Source organism: Pongo abelii, chromosome 19 (assembly GCF_028885655.2).
Source record: "Pongo abelii isolate AG06213 chromosome 19, NHGRI_mPonAbe1-v2.0_pri, whole genome shotgun sequence".
NCBI classification, from domain to species: Eukaryota; Metazoa; Chordata; class Mammalia; order Primates; family Hominidae; genus Pongo; species Pongo abelii.
In genome coordinates, this window is record NC_072004.2 from 22,986,832 (window position 1) to 23,008,114 (window position 21,283).

The following is a 21,283-nucleotide window of genomic DNA, read 5'->3' on the forward strand; positions in this document are numbered from 1 at the left end:
ACAGAGGACCTGAGTGACTTGCTCACACTGCCAGCCAGGAAAGTGCTAGGATTTGAGCCCAGACTGTCCAGTTACAGAGATTACACTCTGCCATTGTGCCTCTCCAGAAGCACTGGAGGTAGGTCTAGTGCATAGAGTAAATGTAAATGCTCAAACAACCGTGGCCCTAATGAACATCCCATTTCTCCAGCTTTTTACTCTCCCTTTAACTTCTGAATGACCATCTGCTTCTAATCTGCCAACTTGGTCTAAGATCCTCACGGTGTTTCCTCCTGATTACTGTTAATGCACGGAGGTTGTCTGGAAGTTTCATAGGCAGCCTGATTGACTCAGTATGTATTAGCTGAGCACCTATGGAGGGCACAGCCTGAGTGATGGGAATTAGTTCCTGGGGGCTGTCCTGCAGTGGAGACTCCCGTGAGCCCTCTGTCCTGCTGTATGAAGGCAGCCAGTGGAAGGGCATGTCCTCGCTGGTGCTCAAAGTAATCTGCTACTTCTCTTACTACACTTTTCATTCATTCATTCTTAAATCGTTGTTGAAGGCATACTCTGCAGGTACTCTTGGGCACAGAGATACAGTGTTTAGTAAGACAAACACTGTTCCTGGGTCTTAACGGGCTTTACATTCCAATGGAATAAACAACTTGAGTAAATATTTTCAGAGAGTAGTACCAAGAAGAAAAGGAACAGGATGATATAATGGAGTGACTTGGAGATCACAGGTGGTAAGAGAAGGTCACTCTAAAAAGGTAACATTTGAAGGCTGGGCACAATGGCTCACACCTGTAATCCCAGCACTTTAGGAGGCTGAGGAAGGACGACAGCTTGAGTCCAGGAGTTTGAGGCCAGCCTGGGCAACATAGGGAGACCTTGACTCTACAAAAAATTTAAACATCAACTAAGTATGGTGGCACGTGCCTGTAGTCCTAGCTTCTGAAGAGGCTGAGGTGAGAGGATCTCTTGAGCCCTGGAGTTTGAGGCTGCAGTGAGCTATGTTTGTATTATTACTACACTCCAGCCTGAGGGACAGAGTGAGACCCTGTCTCTTAAAAAAAAAAACCCAACTGTATCAAAAGGTAACATTTGAGTGGGACTAGAAAGAGTGTGCATGTGAAGGACTGAAGACAGAATGTTCTGTGCAGAGTGAATTAATGCAATGGCTTTGCAGTGCAGATGGGCCTGGGGTGTCCTAATAAGGTTAGGACCAAGGTGGCTGGAGCATCATGAAACAAGCGTGGTACTTAGCTTGTTTGGTTAAGTCACTTTCTCTATTTGAATTTCAGTTTCTCACCTGTAAAATATGAGCAATTTTATCTATATTAGCCAGTGTGTAATTAGAGGAAAAGCCATTTAATACAGGGTATTGTTTACAAAGGTGTTGGAAGGGCATGAGAACCAAGGGGAGAACAAGGGCACCCAAAGCCTAGTAACTGGAGGTAGCTACTATGACCCCCGCAAGGCTGGAGGAGCAAAAGGAAAATTCGTTTCCAGAAACTGATTCCTCAGCTGCTGAGCAGGAGCCTGGAGCCGTACTTGCTGCCTGGTACTACTGACACACAACTGGAACCACCGCTGTGGCCTGGGGTGCCACCAGAAGCCAGAGATTAGAATCGCTTTCCCCATCTCATATCTTCCAAACTCCCACCAGTGCCTCCCACTGGCTGAGTCAGATGACAAGGGAGTCTGGGAAATGTAGTTCTCTGGCTTCCAGCCCTGACCGTGGAGAGTATAGAAAGGCAGGTGTAGGGGAGAAAATAGATGCCATTCACACAGCACCTATCTTGCAGGGCTGTTTTGAGGAGTAAAAACTCAGCCTATTTTTATTCCTCATAGCATGTAGTAGCATTCAGGGAAAGGCAAATCTTCCAAAACAATATCTTAGGTATAATAGTTCTATATAAAGGTTTGAATTTACCATTAAAAGCATCAAAATGAGCATTTTAAAAGTAGAATTTTAAGTCTGAATGGGCAGTATATTCACATGGTATAAAATTCAAATTACAAAACAATATACAGTGAAAAATAAGGGTTTTTTCTGTTCATCTTCTTGTGACCTGGCTCTTTCCATCTCTGTCCACAACCCTCTGCAGGCAATAACTGGTACCTTTGTTATGGATCCTCTGCAGATATAAAGTAGACATATATTAACAAATGTTTTCTTTGGCCCAGAGGATGCATATTATGCACATTCCTCCATTTCTTGTTTGTTTATGTTTTTTCCACTTAATTGTATCTTGGAGATCACTCTGCATCAGTACATATCTGATTTGTTTTAGCAGTACATGATAATCCATTGTTTGGATATGCCATAATTGTATCAGCCAGTCTCTGGACAGTCTTTTACTATTTCAAAGAGTGCTGCAATAAACATGTTTGCGCCACTTCCTGGTACCCATTGCAAATAAAACTGGGATAATTTCCTGAAGAGAACTTGCTGGGTCAAAGAGTGTAGGCACTTGTTGTTTTGATAAATGTTGCCAGACTGCTCCCCACTCCCTCCAGCAGTACATGACACCGCCTATTTCCCCACAGCTGTGCCAGCATGGTCTGTTAGCAAGTGTTTTCTTTTTGCAAATCTGATAAATTTAAAAGTGGTATCTCGCTAAATGCAATATGGTAGCAGAGGACATTTGTGGAAAAACAGGTGAAATCTGGGCCGGGTGTGGTGGCTCACGCCTGTAATCCCAGCACTTTGGGAGGCCGAGGCAGGCGGATCACAAGGTCAGGAGTTCGAGACCAGCCTGGCCAATATAGTGCAACCCCGTCTCTACTAAAAATACCAAAAAAAGTTAGCTGGGCATGGTGGTGCGAGCCTGTAATCTCAGCTACTCGGGAAGCTGAGTCAGGAGAATCGCTCGAACCTGGGAGGCAGAGGTTGCAGTGAGCCAAGATCATGCCACTGCACTCCAGCCTGGGTGATGGAGTGAGATTCTGTCTCAAAAAAGGAAAAAAAAAAAAAAAAAAAAGGTGAAATCTGAATGGGGTCTTGAGTTCAGTTAATAGTAACTGCCAATGTTGGTTCTTAGTTTTGACACATACCATGACTGTGTGAGATGTTAATGTCGGGGGAACCAGGATGAAGGCTATACAGAACTGTACTATTTTTGCGACTTTTCTGTACATCTAAAATTATCCTTAAAAAGGTTTCTTTAAAAAATGGCATCTTGTTTTCTGTAAAATTTGAATCTCTCATGAGTGAAATGGAACATTTTGAATATGATGCCCTTTTTAAAAGGTGGCCTTAATAATTTGTATTTACTAAGGAAAAAAGTCAGAGTTTATTTACTTTAAAAAAATTCATTAACAGTACATTTAAAATTTCTGTTTCTGGAGACTGTATTTCTTATTCCATCCATTAATGTGCAACTTCAATGTATTCCCCCAGATATGCAATTTCACTTTACAGGATCTTGTTCTTCAGTGACATGTCATAAGAGTTAATAATTCCACAAGCCACCCTGCACTGCTGTGATCCTGACAATATTGAAAGGTTGATGTGTATTCTTTCCTACCTTTCCTCATTCTAAAATGTTTCCTCATTCTAAACGCCAAGCTGGTTTTGAACAACTGACCTCAGGTGATCCACCTGCCTTGGCCCCCCAGGGTGCTGGGATTATAGGCATGAGCTAACATGCCCAGCCCTAATCTGCTCTTCTTAGATGGATACTTGTCAGATTGGGTTAGGACCCACTCTCATGGCCTCATTTAACTTAATTTTCTCTTTAATAAAAGTCCAAATGCAGTCCATTCTGAGGTACTGGGAGGTTAAGATTGTGATATTTGAATTGGGGTGAGGGTGAGGGGCACACAACTCAGCCCATAACACGTAGGATTAAAAAAATTCTTCGGGCCCAGGGAGGTGGCTCACACCTATAATCCCAGCACTTTGGGAGGCCAAGGTGGGAGAGTCATTTGAGCCCAGGAACTGGAGGATGCAGTGAGCTATGACTGTACCACTGCATTCCAGCCTGGGTGACAGAGTGAGACCCTGTCTCAAAAAATAAAGTGAAGCCTCAGGCTCAGCATACAGTGAGGCAGTGTGTGTGCAGTGAATTGAAGTTCCAGTCATCATTCCTTTATTTCAGGCCTCCACACTGCCATCTGGGCATCCCCAGGCCTCTCTGGACTGGCCCTGCCCCACCCTCATGGAGGTAGCCTTTACCTGACAGGCACCTCAGAGGCTGGTCCTATATGGCACATCATTGAGATAAAAAGAAACCCAAGGCTGGAAGCAGTGACAAATGGTGTGGACTTGGTGGAAGTTGCCCAGAGAGATGGATGAGGATGGTGACATCACACATAGCACGGCTTTTTCTCCAAAATCCCAGGACTTACCGCAGTGGCCACACTCTGTCTCTCACCTGTTCACTTTCTTCTGCTCGCTCGCTGTCTCTCAGCCTCCCCTGTCCCAGCTTTTCCATACAGGAAGACTCTTTTTCTCCCCCAGCACCCCTGTGGTGGTTTTAAAAGCATGGCAGCAAACTCCTCGGCATTCCTTCCTTCAGGATGGTGTCTAAGTCCCCTCCCAAGGAATTTGAGTGGGCTTATGACTGCTTCAGTCAGCAGGGTATAGAGGAAGTGATGCTGAATGACTTATAAGGTTGGCTCCTAAAAGGCCATAGAGGCTCTGTCACTGGAGCTCTCTGTGCTATGATGGAAGTCTGAAGTCTTAATGCTGAAGAAGCCCAAGCCATGTGGAGAGGCCAGGTGTCGAGGCTCTAGTGAGCATCACAGCTGAGCAGAGACAGGGCCCTCTGCTTCTTGTGGTGCCCTCTCTAGATTCCCCACACACAGACTCCACAAGCAGAATGAAGTGGCTGTGGTTTGATGCCCCTGGTTTCCTTGTTATGCAGCAGTAGATCACTGAAATCAACCCTCTTCTAAAGGCCTCTCTGCAGACATTCTCCACTTGGTGAGACCAAAGCTAGCCTAACAGGGCTCAGCAGCAGAGAAGCCCAGCCATTGGCCAAAAATGCCACTGGCTACCGTGCAGCCAGGGTGTCCTTGAGGAGCCTTGATCTATCCCACCACATCAACATTTCCACCTCAGACATGGGAAAGGCACCAAGGTGTGAGCATGGGCACTACTCCTAGGGAACCCCAAGCACACCCCACTGCCCCAAGATGCAAATGGAACTCCTCACTGGTCCCATAGTTTGACAATGTGAGTCTAGGAAAGCACAGATGAGCCCTCTTTTATGTTAGTGTCCACCTTGGCAGAGAATGGAAACAGCAAGAGTGCTGAGCTTGTGGTGCAGACTTGGAGATGCATTTGTCACTAGAACCTTAGAGCATGCTTGTACAACCCTGGTGGTGGAGAGATGAATGCACGAGGCCCCTCACTTCCATAGCTCATGTGGCCAGCCCCTTATCTAAGGCAGGGGCCAAAACAGAGCAGGAATGTGGAAGGGTGGCCAGCTGTCCTGGCTTGCCCGGGCCTGAGGGGAATCTCAGGGCATGGGATTTTTAGTTTTAATATTGGGAGAGTTTTGGGCAAACTGGGCCAAGTTGGTCACATGAGGGTGTGGCAAGCAAGGCAAAGATGGTTTGATCATTGCAGCCCCTCACTTCCTATAGCTCACTGCAGAGCCTATGTCATCCTGACAACAACGATGTGGAAGGTGAGACACCTGGCAGCATTTTGACTTCATGAACTGGGAAATGCACATGGGTGGAGGCGCCTGCCCACACTGCCCAGTGTCTCATGGTGGCCACAAGAGGCTGCGGCTCCTATTGCTCAAACAGGGCCCTGTTCTTGTCCAGCATTTCCACAGCAAGGCCCCTGCTCACACCAGACACCTCCAGGGAATCCTTAGCCAGATGACAGCAGTTGCTCTGGTAGTTAACGTTATGGGAAACAGATTCTAGAAAGCGCCCATGCATCCCATCACACTTTTTCATCTCTCCTTCTGTCCATCCTTCTGCTCACTCCTAGTTAGGGCATGTGTGCTCCAGGCTGGGAGCCAGGGCAGCCTCATGGGTCAGCCCCATCCGCAAGGAACCCATGTCTGGGGAGACAGGCAGTCAGGAATGAGATATTTTCAGGTGAGTGCTAGGCAGGCGATATCACTGAATATACTTAGGAGTGAGTGGGGAAGGAGGTCTACCTAGGTAAGGAGGTGTGTGAGTCTGCCCTAGCCAAATACCACAGACTGGGTGGTTGAAACAACACAGTTCCTGCTCACAGTTCTACAGGCTGAAGTGCAAGATCAAGGTGCTGGCAGATCTCGTTCCTGCTGAAGGCAGATTTCTGCCTTCTTGTGTTCCCACATGGCCGAGAGAGACAGAGACAGAGAGTTCTCTCCTTATAAGCACACCCTTTCTGTCAGATTAAGATGCCACCCCATGGCCTCATTGTACCTTCGTTGCCTCCTAAAAGCCCGATTTTCAAGTACAGTCCCATTCTGAGGTCCTGGGAGTTAGGTCCTTAACACAGGAATTCTAGGGGGACACAATTCGGCCCCTAGCACCCCCGTTCCCAGTTGGATCAAGGCCTCAAAATGAAGACAGGCTTGTCTCACCTCACCTGTCCCTCTTCTGAGAAGCTGCAAGACCGAGAGGGGGCTGGAGATAATAGGTTGATTTGGGACAAGGACACTACAGGGTGAGGACATGGCTCTGTGTCCCCAGGTTTTGGGGCAGCAGACTGGTGGAGGACCATGCTCAAGGGTTCTGAAGGGGAGCAGCTTCCTTGGCAGCCCAAGGCCCAAGACACAAACAGAGGGCAGGGCACACAGATATGAGCTGGGGCCAGATACATTGCTGACTCTGGGTGGAAGGCGATGGAAATGAGGGTCTGACGCTATGTTCAACCCTGTCCCACCCTACGTGATGGCTGGAGGGACAAGGGAACCCCAGTAGGATGATGGATTCCTAGGGGTTGCAAAAGGAATGGGCAGGGCCAGCCATCACTGAGACAGCACCCAGGCGGTCTCGTAGGTTTTGCTTAGAGACTGTGCACCCCACTTGCCATTGCCAGGAGGGGCATCCACCCAGGCGTCCATGAATACATGGATACACAGAAGGAGGTGCAGCCACATGATGCAATGTGATTCAGCTAAAGGAGAGTGGAGCTCCGGTCCATGGACCTTGTGGAGGCACCTTGAGAACATTGTTCCAAGTGAAAGAAGCCAGACACAAAAGAAAATATTGTATGGTTACAACTATGTGGAAATGTCCAGAACGGGCACATCCACAGAGACAGAAACCAGATGTGTTACTGCCAGGAGCTGGGGGCGGGAGGGAAAATGGAGATGGGTTCTGGGGGGAATGAGGTTTCTTTTGGGGGATGAGAATGTTTTGGAAGTAGATAGAGGTGATGGCTGTGCCACATTGTGGATGCACCAAATGCCACTGAATTGTACTCTGAAATGGTTAATTGTACATTGTGTGAATTTCACCTAAATTTAAATAAAAAAGTGACCATGAGAGCAAAATCTGTCCCAGCCATGGAAAGCCCCGGGCTCACCTGGCTATCACTTAAACCGAACTCTCTGGCCCCTTGCTGGTCTCCCTTCCCAGCCCGGACCGACAAATAGCAGGTCCTGGAGATATCTGGGCAGCATCCACACATCATTTCCGTAGAGCACGTGCCAGGGGCCCTGGCATGAGCGGGACAGAGATGAGGGAGACCACCGCAGAGAGCCGCAGGATAGATACTGTGCCGCTCACAAAGGTCCTTTAAAATTTTCCAGTAGCGGCTGAGCATGGTCACTCATGCCTGTAATCCCAGCACTTTGGGAGGCTAAGGTGGGTGGATCACTTTAGGTCAGGAGTTCGAGACCAACCTGGGCAACACGGTGAAACTCCGTCTCTACTAAAATACAAAAAATTAGCCGAGAGTGGCAGCATGTGCCTGTAGTCCCAGTTACTCGGGAGGCTGAGGCAGGAAAATCGCTTGAACCGGGGAGGCGGAGGTTGCAGTGAGCTGAGATCACGCCACTGCACTCCAGCCTGGGCGACAGAGTGAGACTGTCTCCAAAACAAACACAATTTTCCAGTAGCAACACTTAAAAAGTAAAAGGAGGTGAAATTATGTTTTCTCTTTGAGACAGAGTCTTGCTCTGTCGCCCAGGCTGGAGTGCAGTGGCGCAATCTCAGCTCACTGCAACCTCCGCCTCCCGGGTTCAAGCGATTCTTGGGCCTGAGCCTTGCAAGCAGCTGGGATTACAGGCATGCGCCACCAAGCCTGGCTAATTTTTGTATTTTTAGTAGAGATGAGGTTTTGCCATGTTGGCCAGGCCTGTCTCGATCTCCTGACCTAAAGTGATCCACCTGCCTCGGCCTCCCAAAATGCTGGGATTACAGGCATAAACCACCACGCCTGGCCTGAAGTTAATTTTAATAATATATTTTACTTAACCCCGTATATATCCAAAAAGTGTCATTTCATCATGTCAATTAGAATTTATGAGTTAGACATAGGTGGGAGTTGAATAATGAGAACACATGGACACAGGGCGGGGAACATGACACACCGGGGCCGGTGGGGGTGGGAGGCAGGGGGAGGGATAGCATTAGGAGAAATACCTAATGTAAATGATGAGCTGATGGGTGCAGCACACCAACATGGCACATGTATACCTATGTAATAAACCTGCATGTTGTGCACATGTACCCTAGAACTTAAAGTATAATAATAATTAAAAGAGGAATTTGAGTGAGATATTTTAACATTCTTTTTCTTTTTTTTTTTTTTTTTGGGACGGAGTCTCGCTCTGTCGCCCAAGCTAGAATGCAGTAATACGATCTTGGCTCACTGCAACCTCCGCCTCCCGGGTTCAAGCAATTCTCCTGCCTCAGCCTCCCGAATAGCTGGGACTACAGGCGCAAGCCACCACGCCTGGCTAATTTTTGTAATTTTAGTAGAGGCAGGGTTTCACCATATTGATCAGGCTGGTGTTGAACTCCTGACCTCAGGTAATCCACCTGCCTTGGCCTCCCAAAGTGCTGGGATTACAGGCGTGAGCCATCACACCCAGCCAACATCCTTTCCCTCCCCTCCCCTCTCTTCCCTCCCCTTTTCTTCCCCCTTTTTGAGACAGACTCTTGCTCTGTCACCCAGGCTGGAGTGCAATGGTGCGATCTCGGCTCACTGCAACCTCCGCCTCCCAGTTTCAAGCGATTCCTCAGCCTTAGCCTCCTGAGTAGCTGGGACTACAGGCACGCTCCACCACGGCTGGCTAATTTTTTGTATTTTAGTAGAGACGGGGTTTCACCACGTTGGCCAGGATGGTCTTGATCTCCTAACCTCATGATCCGCCCGCCTCAGCCTCCCAAAGTGCCGGGATTACAGGCGTGAGCCACTGCGCCCAGCCAACATTCTTTTTCTTCATACTAACTCTTCCAAATTCTCTGTGGGGTTTTGCACTTGGAGCGTATCTCACAGATCCTGAAACCCAGGGACTCCTAGAAACTTCTGTCCAATTCTTTAGAGAGAACACTGCAGCTCGGAGGGGCCTCAGGGGGATCTGGTGCGACTCTTCCCATTTCCGCAGAGGAAACCCAGTGAAGCCCAGGGAGGTCCTAAGATGACCCTGGGGCCCCACTGCAAGCTTGCAGCAGAGCCAGGACCAAATGCCTGTCCCACCAGCCCTTGCCTCCCTGCCAGGGCCCAAGGCGTCTGCTCTTCTGGATGGAGAAAGAAGCTGCCTTTTGAGGCTGCATCTCATCTTGTGGTTTGGGGTTGGAGTTGGGAGAAAATGCCTGAGAAAAGGTCAGGTGTGGTGGCTCACGCCTGTAATCCCAGCACTTTGGGAGGCAGAGGCGGGCGGATCATGAGGTCAGGAGTTCAAGACCAGTGTGGCCAATATGGTGAAACTCTGTCTCTATTAAAAATTCAAAAAATAGCCAGCCATGGTGGTGCATGCCTGTAGTCCCAGCTACTCGGGAGGCTGAAGCAGAAGAATCGCTTGAACTTGGGAGACTGAGGTTGCAGTGAGCCAAGATCATGCCACTGCACTCCAGCCTGGGTGACAGAGCAAGACTCCGTCTCAAAAAAAAAAAGCCTGAGAAGATAGGAATTGGTGGAGATGAGGGGACACAGGTCCCCAGGCCTCCTGGACTTACGTAGCCTGGGAAGGCAGAGTCAGAAGAAGGAGGATGGCATGCAGGAAGAGAGGCAAGGAACATGCCAGGGAGGGAGAACGGCACGGGGCATGGGAATAATTTGGGATTTGCTTCCACAGATTGGGGGGTGACACGTCTTAGCTTCCTGTGGCCACTGTAGCAAATGACCAGAAATGGGGTGGCTTCAAACAGCAAGCATTTGTTCAGAAGAATGAAATCAGGGTGCTGGGAGGATCATGTTCCCTGAGAGGTTCTGGGGAGATGCTCCCTCCCTCTCCCACTTCCGGTGGCTGCGGCCTGCCTGGACTCGTGGCCTTGTCACGCCAGCCTCTGCCTCATGGTCGCATGTCAGCCTTCTTGGTCTCAACTCTCCCTCTGCCTCCCTTGTATAAGACACTTGTTGGATTTAGAGGCCACCCAGATAATCCAGGATGATCTCCTCATCTCAAGATCCTTAATGTGACCGGGTGTGGAGGCTCATGCCTGTAATCCCAGCACTTTGTGAGGCTGAGGTGGGAGGATCTCTTGAGCCCAGGAGGTCGAGGCTGCAGTGAGCTGAGATCACACCACTGCACTCCAGCCTGGGCTTGAGACGGAGTGAGATCCTGTCTCAAAATAATCATCATCATAATGAAAGATCCTTAACTTAAGTACATTGACAAAGATATATTTCCCAATATAATGGCACTCACGGGTTCTAGGAATTAGGATGTGGGCATGTCACTTTGAGGGTCACCATTCAACCCACTGCAAAGTGACAGAGTGAGAACATCAGTCCAAAAGTAAGGAGAGACCCTGTGGCCATCAGAAGCGGTGTATCCTGTGGAGACATTCAGGCAGGTGACTTGGAACAGGGAGTTTCGGTGTAGCGAGCCCTTGGGTCCGGGTCCCGCATACCTGGCTTGGGAGTGGATGAGATTAGGAGGTTACAGAGGCCTTCCTAAGAGGCCCCAAGAGTCTTCCAGACCTCAGCACCCCCATCTGGAGGGGAGCAGCGGGGCCCTGTCGCCCTCACACCTGTGTCTCTATTGTCTGAAAGTTCAGTAGAAGGGAGTTCACCACCTCTGTCAGCTCCTGCCTGGGGACCACTCTCTCCTCACCCAGACACAGGCTCCCCAGCCAGATCACTCTGGAACTTTGCCTGGCAGCTCAGAGTGGCAAGAGTCAGAGCTGTGTTGACATTGCACATTTTTGTACTTGTCTACAGCAGCCTGGGTTGGGCACAACCTGGAGTTGCCGTCAGGCGCCCCCTTGGGCCTGTGCATCAGTGAGGCCAGGGCAGCTGCCTCTGTACTGCCCTGCCAGACGGCTGGCTCTTCCTGCTTCCTTCCTGCTGCTCGAGGCCTCCCGGGTCTAGCACACATGCATTCATTGCGGCCAGGAGTCCTGCATTGAGGCTCAGGACACCTGGGTCTCCGTCCCACCTGCCCCTAACCTGTCACCTCACCTTGGGGCCTCAGTTTCTCTCCTTTAAAAAGGAGTTGAATTATGGAAGGTTTCTTCCAGCTTGGTCCTCTGTACAGGGGATTGTACCAGGCACTGGTGGTGGGCGAGAGTTAAGGAGGAAGGTGGCTGGCTATAGTGGCTCACGCCTGTAATCCTAGCACTTTTGGAGGCCGAGGCGGGCAGATCACTTGAGGTCAGGAGTTTGAGACCAGCCTGGCCAACATGGTGAAACTCTACTAGAAATACAAAAATTAGCCGGGCATGATGACATGCACCTGTAATCCCAGCTGCTCAGGAGGCCGAGACATGGGAATTGCTTGAACCTGGGAGGCAGAGGTTGCAGTGAGCTGAGATTGCACCACTGCACTCCAGCCTGACTTTTTGAGACTGTCTCAAAAAAAAAAAAAAAAAAAAAAAGGAAGGTGACGGCAGGTAGGGGTTCCTGAGAGACTATGACTATGAGGGGAGCCCAGGGCCAGAGAGAGCAGGGGAGGCCCAGCCAGAGACTGCTATCTATAGAGTGGGCCAGTGCCTGTCAGTTCACTGTATCCTACCAGTAAACTCCTATCCTTATGTGTTCTGGAATGTTCTTGGTGGTGTCTGGTGGAATTGCTCTCCTAGATAGAAGCTCAGATTGGGTTTCTGCCCATCCTGGGGTCAGCTGAGACAGGGTAGTGTGTGTTGTAGGGAGAAGCACTGAGCTGCCCTCTGACATCCTTCAGCTACAGGGACCAAAATGAGTTTAGGAGGGGTGTGATCTGATACATTTATTCTTTTTTTTTTTTAATTTTAATTTTTCATTTTTTTTTTCCCGTTTTTTTTAGAGATGGGGTCTTGTGTTGCTCAGGCTAGAGTTCAGTGGCTATTCACAGGCATGATCTCATTGCTAATCAGCATGGGAGTTTTGACCTGCTCCGTTTCCAGCAGAGGCCGGTTCACCCCTCCTTAGTCAACCTGGTGGTCCCCTGCTCCTAGGAGGCCACCATGTTGGTGCTGAACTTAGTGTGAACACCTGATTGGCATAGCACACTACAGCCCAGAACTCCTGGGCTCAAGCGATCCTCCCGCCTCAGCCTCCCGAGAGACTGGACTACAGGTGTGCCCCACCACACCCAGCTAACCACTTTTTAATGAAAAAAAAAGTGTAGTTTTCTCCATTTTTTTCATTCAAAAATCTTTCTTTCAGCTAATACTTATGAGCACCTGCTTTGTGCTAGGCTTATTTGTGCAGTAAATTCTTTTTTTTTTTTTGAGACGGAGTCTTGCTCTGTTACCCAGGCTGGAGTGAGGAAGCCCTAATATATAATCTTCAGTTAACTGTTAATCTGGAAGCCTTACCACATTGCTTTTGGGATTAGCAGAATGCCATCCTGGGGAATCCCAGCAGAAAGGAAGAAAGGAACACTGTCAGTCTTACTGGTCAGCCCTGGCCAAGGCCCAGTCATGACCCTTCCTTCCGTCTCCATTTGATCCCATCATAAGCCTCAAGAAAAGTAAAAAGCATCATCATTTTAGGAAAAAGTGGCAGGGGTGGCGGTGGGGAGCTCAATATGTTGTTATGTTATGGCAAGACTCCAGATTATCTTTTTTTTTTTTTTTTCAGATGGAGTCTCACTCTGTTGCCCAGGCTGGAGTGCAGTGGCGCGATCTTGGCTCACTACAAGCTCCGCCTCCCGGGTTCACGCCATTCTCCTGCCTCAGCCTCCCGAGTAGCTGGGACTACAGGCTCCCGCCACCACGCCCGGCTAACTTTTTGTATTTTTTAATAGAGATGGGGTTTCACTTTCTTAGCCAGGATAGTCTCGCTCTCTTGACCTCGTCATCTGCCCGCCTCGGCCTCCCAAAGTGCTGGGATTACAGGCGTGAGCCACCACGCCGGGCCTTGTGCAGTAAATTCTAAAAGCAACACTCGTACGGAAATGCAGGCATTTTGTGAGCAGCACCTGGTTCCCTCCTGGCTGTGCAGCTGTGGGGCCTGGCTGTCCTTACTCTCCAGTGCAGGTGGAGCTCCTGTGGAAAGCGCAGAGGGTTCTGTTTCCAGGGCTATGAGTGCTGCCACTTGTCACTTGTATGCTTGCGTCGGGGCACCCAGTGGGGCAGGCGTGGAAGCTTGTTGCAGCACCACCCTCCTCCCTGCCCTTGGAAACTAACACGACCTCAGCAGGACAGGCCATTTCTGGAAGGCAGCCTGTCCACATGGAACACGTTGCCATCAGCTGCGTGGGTCATCTGGCCCAAGACTGGCCCAGGCATCTCTGATCTTAGGGCTGACAAGCACTGGATGAGGAGTAAGTGGTCTGGGCTCTGGCCCCAGTGACATCATGTACTTGCAGTGGCCCTGAATAGCCACCCCTGCTTCTGCGCCTTCTTTCTCTGCTTAGAAATGAGCCCTGTCATCACGCTGGACCCTTCATCCACTCAATGTTGTTCTTAAGTGGGTTCATTCTTTGAATATGGAAACATATTATTTAAAAGGGAAACTGGCCGGGCGTGGTGGCTCATGCCTGTAATCCCAGCACTTGGGGAGGCCGAGGCAGGTGGATTGCTTGAGCCCAGGAGTTCAAGACAAACCCAGGCACCATAGGGAGACCCTGTCTCTACAAAATATCAAAAAATTAGCTGGGAGTGGTGGTGCATGCCTGTAGTCCCAGCTACTCAGGAGGCTGAGGTGGGAGGATTGCTTGAGCCCTGGAGGTTGAGGCTGCAGTGAGCTGTGATTGTGCCACCGTCCTCCAGCCTGGGAGACAGAGTGAAACTCCATCTCAAAAAATAAATATTTTATTTAAAAAAGAAAGCTCTATGCAGCCACCTAAATGGAACACCTGTATCATGTGCGGGTAACTGCAAAAGTAAATACAATGAAGACCAAAGCCAAAATAGATTATAAAATTCCAGATAGACTTGGCTGCCCCCCTACATCTCGGCGCCTGGGCTCTGCATTTATTGGAGTTAGGGGTGTGCTTGCCTGGAGCTGAGCCCTACTTCACCCACACAGGTGACTGGAAGATCCTTGAAGAGGGAGGCTCTTTCCCAGCAGGTGAGGGCTGCCGTTGAACTTGGGGCTTTGCTCTATCTAGGAAGGCCTGCCAGCCAGTGTGCCTCTGAAGAAACGCTCACCTGTGAGCAGGGACTGCTCCCTAAACCCTGGTGGTGGGATTCTCCCTCTCTCCACTGGGCCTCAAAACACAGGCTCCTTGTTCACGTGGCTGGAGACTGCCGAGGGTTTGGCTGCTGCTCAGGACCGCCTGGATTCCTCACAGAGAGTGGCAAGGAGGCACCGGGATACACCAGGAAATTCCCAGACCCGTAAGGTGGGAGGCCCAGGTTTGAGTCCTACCTCTGGTACCAAGCCAGCTGGGGGACTTTATTATTCATGCAGTCTACAAATATTTATTGAGCATTTCCTGTGTGCCAGATACTGCGCCAGGGCTGGGCTTTGGCAGTAAACAAGATGGAAATGAAATTGCTTTGGCAATTTGGCAATCTGGCAATTTGGCAATGAACAAGATGGAAAACAAGATGGAAATCAAACCGCTTGCCCTAGTGGGGCTTTTATTGAAGTGACAGGAGATCATCAGCAAGCAAGGAAACAAGTAGGAAACTTCCAAGTAGTGATATGGGATCAGAATAAGATGGGGACATAGGATAGAGTGCCTAGGGAGCCAGCGTTAGATGGGGAGGTCAGGGAAGGCAGTGTCTGGAATATGGGTGTGATACCTGGAGGCATAGCAGCCATTTTGTGACCATGAGGCAAGAAGCATGAGGACAAAAAACAACATAGCAAGGATGCTGCAGAGGGAAGTTGAGAAGAGCCTAGGCCTTTGATGACATCATTGCGCCACTGCACAAACTCTGGACCTTCATCCTCCAGGCTTCATGATACATGAGATAAATGAAATGCCCTGTGAGTTAGGTTTTTCTAGCAGCTAAACATGTCTTTAACTAAAACAGACCTAAATGACAAGGAAGAGCAAACTAGGAGAATATGTAGAAGAAAAACATTTCAGGTAGAGGGAACACATGTGCAAAGGCCCTGAGGCAGGAATAAGCTTGAAAGAGTTGACGAACATAAAGTCAGTGCAGCTGAAGTGGGATGAAGTGGAGGGACATGGGTAAGCAGAGGCAGCATTGGGGCCCTTGGGTTTTATCCTTCATGCAGTAAATAAGAGGGCATTGGGGACTTTTGAGCAGGAGAGAGACGTGATGCGATGGAGGTTTTAGAAAGCTCTTTCTGGCTGCTGCATGGAGCCCACAGGGGGCAAGACAGCAGTCAGGCCAAAAGGCCAAGTGAGGAGTGATGGACTCTGGCCTGACTCGGCCACAGCAGAGATGGAGTCTGGGGGCCATGCGTATAATACACCACACACACCTCAACACACCCCCTTCTGCCCAGGCAGACCCAGGTTCCAGTCCTGACCCTGCCACTTTTCAGCTCTCAAACCTACCCATTTTCTCTCTCCTTACTGCCCCAATCGTAATGCAGGACGTCATCGTCTCTCACCTAGCATCTGCCACGGCCTCCTAATCAGCCTTCTTACCTCTAGCCTTCATCCCTCCCATCCTTTCTCCACATCCCAGCTACAGTTATGTATTTTTTCTTTTCTTTTTTTTCAGATAGAGGTTCACTGTGTCACCCAGGCTGGTCTCCAATTCCTGGGCTCAAGTAATCCTCCCACCTCAGCCTCCCAAAGTGTTGGCATTACAGGCGAGAGCCACTGTGCCTGGCCTAGCCACAATAATTCTTTTAAAACAATAAATGTAACCATACTGCTTCTCTGCTTAGAATCTTCTAGTGGAGCCTCAGCGTCAAGTCTAGATCCCTGGCCATGGCCTGTGTGTTTGTCAGGGCGTTGTCAGCTGCTGGAACAAATGGGCTGAGAAATGCTTCATAGTTGAGATGCAGTTCAGTCTGGTTCTTCCTCACTGTGGTGTGAAGTACGTGTCTCTTGCCAGTGGATAGCTTTCCTCCATGCGGTGATTCAGGGACCCAGGCTCCAACTGTCTTGTTCCCCTTCTCTATCCAGCCAGTTAAAGGGAAGCAGAGGTCAGGGAGGGGCCCTCCCACTCTTAGAAGCCTCAGTCCACCTCTGCTCACAATTGACTGCAGGGGGAGACTGAAATAGTCTGTGTATCCAGGGAGGTCAGAAAATGGATTTTTAATGATTCACTCTGAGTCTCAGCAACAGTCTGTCTTTCTGGCAACGAGATAGCAGTGTGCTCTTTCTTCTATCACACCCTTTCCCAGAGGGATGACCTCAAACCCCAAAACCCCATCTGTCTCTGCCTGTGGCCCTGCACCTCCTGGAACATGCCATGCTCTCCACTAGCACCATCCCGTGATCTCCAAGTAAAATCCAGTTCCTGCTCCCTCTGAACTGGCTGGGGGCAGTTAAAGCTCTCATTAGGGAAGGGGGAACAGGGACACATAGCAGCCCCCACCCCACAATTGCAGAATCTGACTGGCGGTGTTGTGAAGCTCCCTGTCCTACTCGTGGAGGGATTTCCCATTTCTGCTTTCTGGGAGGCCCCTCCTCATCCAGTATTCTCCGTGGCGACATCTGAGGTGGGGACCACATGGTTTTTGCAGCTCTTTTCCTGCCTGTACAAGGGTGGAGGCCCAAGGCTTGTTCTACAATGACAGGCTTGTGGTGTCTTTGGCAATACAATTCCCTCCAGATTTTAGGGAGTTTTCCTTCCAATAAGTTCCATGTGACCACACCCGAGGTACTTTTCTACTGTCATCTTCCAGCAGCTTTATTTCTTTGCTTCCTTATTTCCCATGTCTCTGTCTCTACTTACTGACACTGACCTTGAGAACATCTCAACAGTTAGTGGGGCAAGACCACCCACTTCATTTGATCCTTGCTGCAGGATTAAGGCCTTTGTCTGTAGACCTGAGAGTTTTAATGAGCCTTTGCTACTTAAAACCTTTTCATTTTTATTTCCTGCTATTTGAGATCCATTCGCAGTTCACTTTTCCAACACTACAAGGCCTCAAACTCTTCATATTTCCCTTTCTTCTATTTCCACACTGTTTATATCTTGCTTGAGTGTGTCTCTGTCTCACAATACCTTACTGTACGCCAAAGGAATGACTAACATACTTTTTTTTTTTTGAGACGGAGTCTCGCTCTGTCTTCAGGCTAGAGTGCAGTGGCATAATCTCGGCTCACTGCAACCTCCGCCTCCCGGTTTCAAGCAATTCTTCTGCCTCAGCCTCCCGAGTAGCTGGGACTACAGGCATGTGCCACCATGCCCAGCTAATTTTTGTATTTTTATTGGAGACAGGGTTTCACCATGATGGCCAGGATGGTCTCGATCTCTTGACCTCGTCATCTGCCTGCCTCAGCCTCCCAAAGTGTTGGGATTACAGGCATGAGCCACCGCACCCAGCCCAACATACATTTTTATTGCAGCTCACTCAGCCAACTTCTTCTGGAGCTACAGGCTTACTTCTCCCAGTCTGCCCTTCAAGCTACTGTAGGCTACAGCTCTAACAAACATTTCACCTCTGCATGACATGAGTCTCCCACTTTCCATTCTGCAACATCTATTTTCATGTTCCCTGCTGCCTGGCCACTAAGCCAATGGCACATATTTTAGGTTTCAAGTTATGGCAGCACTCTATTTTGAGGTATTCATTAGTGCACACTATCTGCTGTAACAAATAGAACCCAAAATGCAGAATGATTAAAATACCACAGAGATGTATTTCTCACATAACAAGCCAGAGTCAGAGCTCATTAGTGGCATGTGGCTTTTCTCCTGAAAAGGTGAATGCAGTAATTCGGAAACCCGTGTTCTTTACAGTTAGTAGATTGACCCTTCCCAAGGCCTATAACCAAGGGTATTCAGCAGTGGAACGGGAAAGAGAGAGCCTGGAGAGAGCCCATATCCATGCTGCTTGCAGAATGCAGACCTCAGGCCCCACCTGCTGTGTGGGTGGCAGGAGGTGCAGCTGTGTGCCCATGAGTTAAAACCCATTGAACTGCTAACAATCTCTCCCACACTTCAGGGCTGTCCATCATCCAGCCATCCCACCTCTCCAGTCTCATCCCTTGACCTTCCCCTTGCCAGCCTCACTCATCTTCATTAGATTCCTCAAGGATGGCATGACTCTCTCATCTCTAGGTCTTTGCTCATGCTGGTTAGTCCACCTGGAGCCCTCTCTCCCTCACTGTTCTAGCCATTCACCCAGCCATCCATCCATCCACTCATCCACCAAACCATCCACCCACCTACTCATCCAGCCATCCACCCAGCCATCCATTCACCCATTCATCCACCCACCCACCCATCCACCCATCCACCCACCCATCCACCCATCCACCCACTCTTCTACCCATCCATCCATCCACCCACCCACTCATCCACTCATCCATCCATCCACCCACTCATCCACCCAGCCATTCATCCACCCACACCCATCCATCCACCCACTCACTCATCCACCCACACATCCACTCATTCATCCATCCACCCACCCATCCACCCACTCACTCATCCACCCACTCACCCATCCACCCACACATCCACTCATTCATCCATCCACCCACTCATCCACCCAGCCATCCATCCACCCACACCCATCCACTGATTCACCCACTCATCTGCTCATCCATCCATCCACCCACTCATCCACCAGTCCATCTATCCATCTACCCATTCCTCCATCCACCCACTCATCCATCCACTCATCCATCCACCCACTCATCCACCAGTCCATCCATCCTTCCACCCATCCATCCATCCACCATTCCATCCATCCACTCATCCATCCGTCCACCCACTCATCCACTCACACCCATCCATCCATCCACCCACTCATCTGCCCACTCACCTATCCACCCATCCATCCACCTACTCACCCATCCATCCACTCATCTACCCATCCATCTATCCACCCACCCACCCACCCATCCACCCAGCCATTCACCCACCCACCCATCCATCCATCCACCCACCAATCCACTAATTCATCCACCCACTCATCCATTCATTCATCCATTTACCCACCCATCCATCCATCCACCCACCTATCCACACACCCATCCACTAATTCACCCACCCACCCATCCAACAAATGTTTTGAGCACTAAATGTGTGCCAGGCACTGATCCAGATGCTGGGATTCTGCAATGAACAAAACAAACTCCTGCCCTCATGCAGCTTGTATTCTAGCTGGGAAAGACAATGAATAATAAACCAGATAAAATAAATAAATCATACATTGTGTAAGAAGAAATCAATGGCTGGAAAAAATGGGGCAGGGTAAGGGGATCAGAGGTGGAGGAGGAGGCACTTTAAATGTTGGGCAGGGGAGAACTGGGAAGGCAGGCCTCATCCAGAAGGTGATCATTGGGCACGGACCTGAAGGAGGTGAGGGACGGAGCCATGAGCATATCTAGGGAAAGAGTACTCTGGGCAGAGGGCATAGCCTCTGAGGTGGGAGCCGCTTTGCAGATACGAGGACCAGCAGGAGGCCCATGTGGCTGGGGTGGAGTGAGAAAGGAGAAGAGTAGTGGGAGATGAGGTCAGAGACCATGAAGCCTGGATCCCGTGGGGCCTGCAGGCTGTGCCCCTTGCAAAGCTCCCTCATCTTTCAGGCCCCAGCCCACATCTCCTTCTTCAAGAGAGCCTTGCAAGTTCTCCGCATTGGGACTGGGTGCGTCGCCTGTATGCGCACCAATAGTCTGGTCACAGAGTTTCTTGCTACGTGTGTACTTTCTCATCCCCCTCCCCTGAACTCGGGTCCTGTGAAGATAGAGCCGCATCTGCCTGGGTCACCCTCACTGAGCACGGTGTGGATGACATCGTATCTCCAAAGGGCAGTGGCTCCACCTGAACAGGATGCAGGTTCTCTCCTCATGGCTTGTTGGGAAGTTTAAATGAGACGACCTAGTCCAGGGCACCTAGTTGAACTTTCTGTCTTAGTTGGCAGATGAAACACCAATACATTTGTATGCTCTGGCTCTCCTTTCCTAGATTCCAGAATGGCCATGCAGAGGCTTATTCCTGCAGTCTCAGTGTCTTTCCACACCCAATGTATGACCCCATCATCAAGTTTCCTCCTCAATCAGGACAACTTTCAGGAACAAACCGCTCAAGGGGCCCCACCTTTCAACTCCTGGGTTCCACCCTCTCCCTAATTCAGAAAATGATAGAATCTCACCCAGCCAGATCTCCCACCTGACTCCATGTTTAATGGCCTACAAGTGTCTCCCTCGACCCTCAGACAAGCTCTTCCCAAGACAAGGGACCTTTTACTTTTAGCACTCCAGTGCATGATGTGCTGGTATTAGTGATGGCGGATGAGCTGGTATTGCTAATAACCATTCTCTCACCCATCCACACATCCATCCACCCACTTACCCATCCACCTACTCATCTACCCCTCCATCTATCACCCAATCATCTACCCACTATCCATCCATTCTTGGTCTGCCTGGTTCTGGGGCCTGTCATCCTCTAGATGCTTTGCCTCAGCCTTGGTATCAATGAACTGGCATTTATGTCATATGCCACACACCCTGCAGGCAAGAATATTTCTCCTTGCCCTGATTGTTGATTGCCAGCCCTTCCCTCCTCTGATCACAGAGAGGCTGGAAGCCTGCAAACTACATTTGCTAGAGCCCTTACCAGTGGGCTTCCAATTTGTTTCTGCTGGTAGGAAGCACTGATCAATCAGAAGGCAGTAAAGTTCCTGGATCTGGGGTTTTTTTTAGTGGTGGCAACAGCAGGCATGCACACCTGGGTCTTGTTCAGCCAG

At 49.7% G+C, this 21,283-nt stretch overlaps 1 protein-coding gene across 1 annotated transcript in view; it reads left to right on the forward strand.

The window, feature by feature from the left end:
• LOC129051238 (uncharacterized) overlaps positions 1-19,714 on the forward strand; it is a 21,751-nt gene extending 2,037 nt beyond the window's left edge. The window contains exon 2 of the mRNA XM_054536327.1: positions 16,129-19,714. Within this exon, the coding sequence (XP_054392302.1) occupies positions 18,627-19,613 (987 nt within the window). The 5' untranslated portion in view covers positions 16,129-18,626 and the 3' untranslated portion in view covers positions 19,614-19,714. The remainder of the gene's footprint in view (positions 1-16,128) is intronic.
• The last annotated feature ends 1,569 nt before the right edge of the window (positions 19,715-21,283 follow it).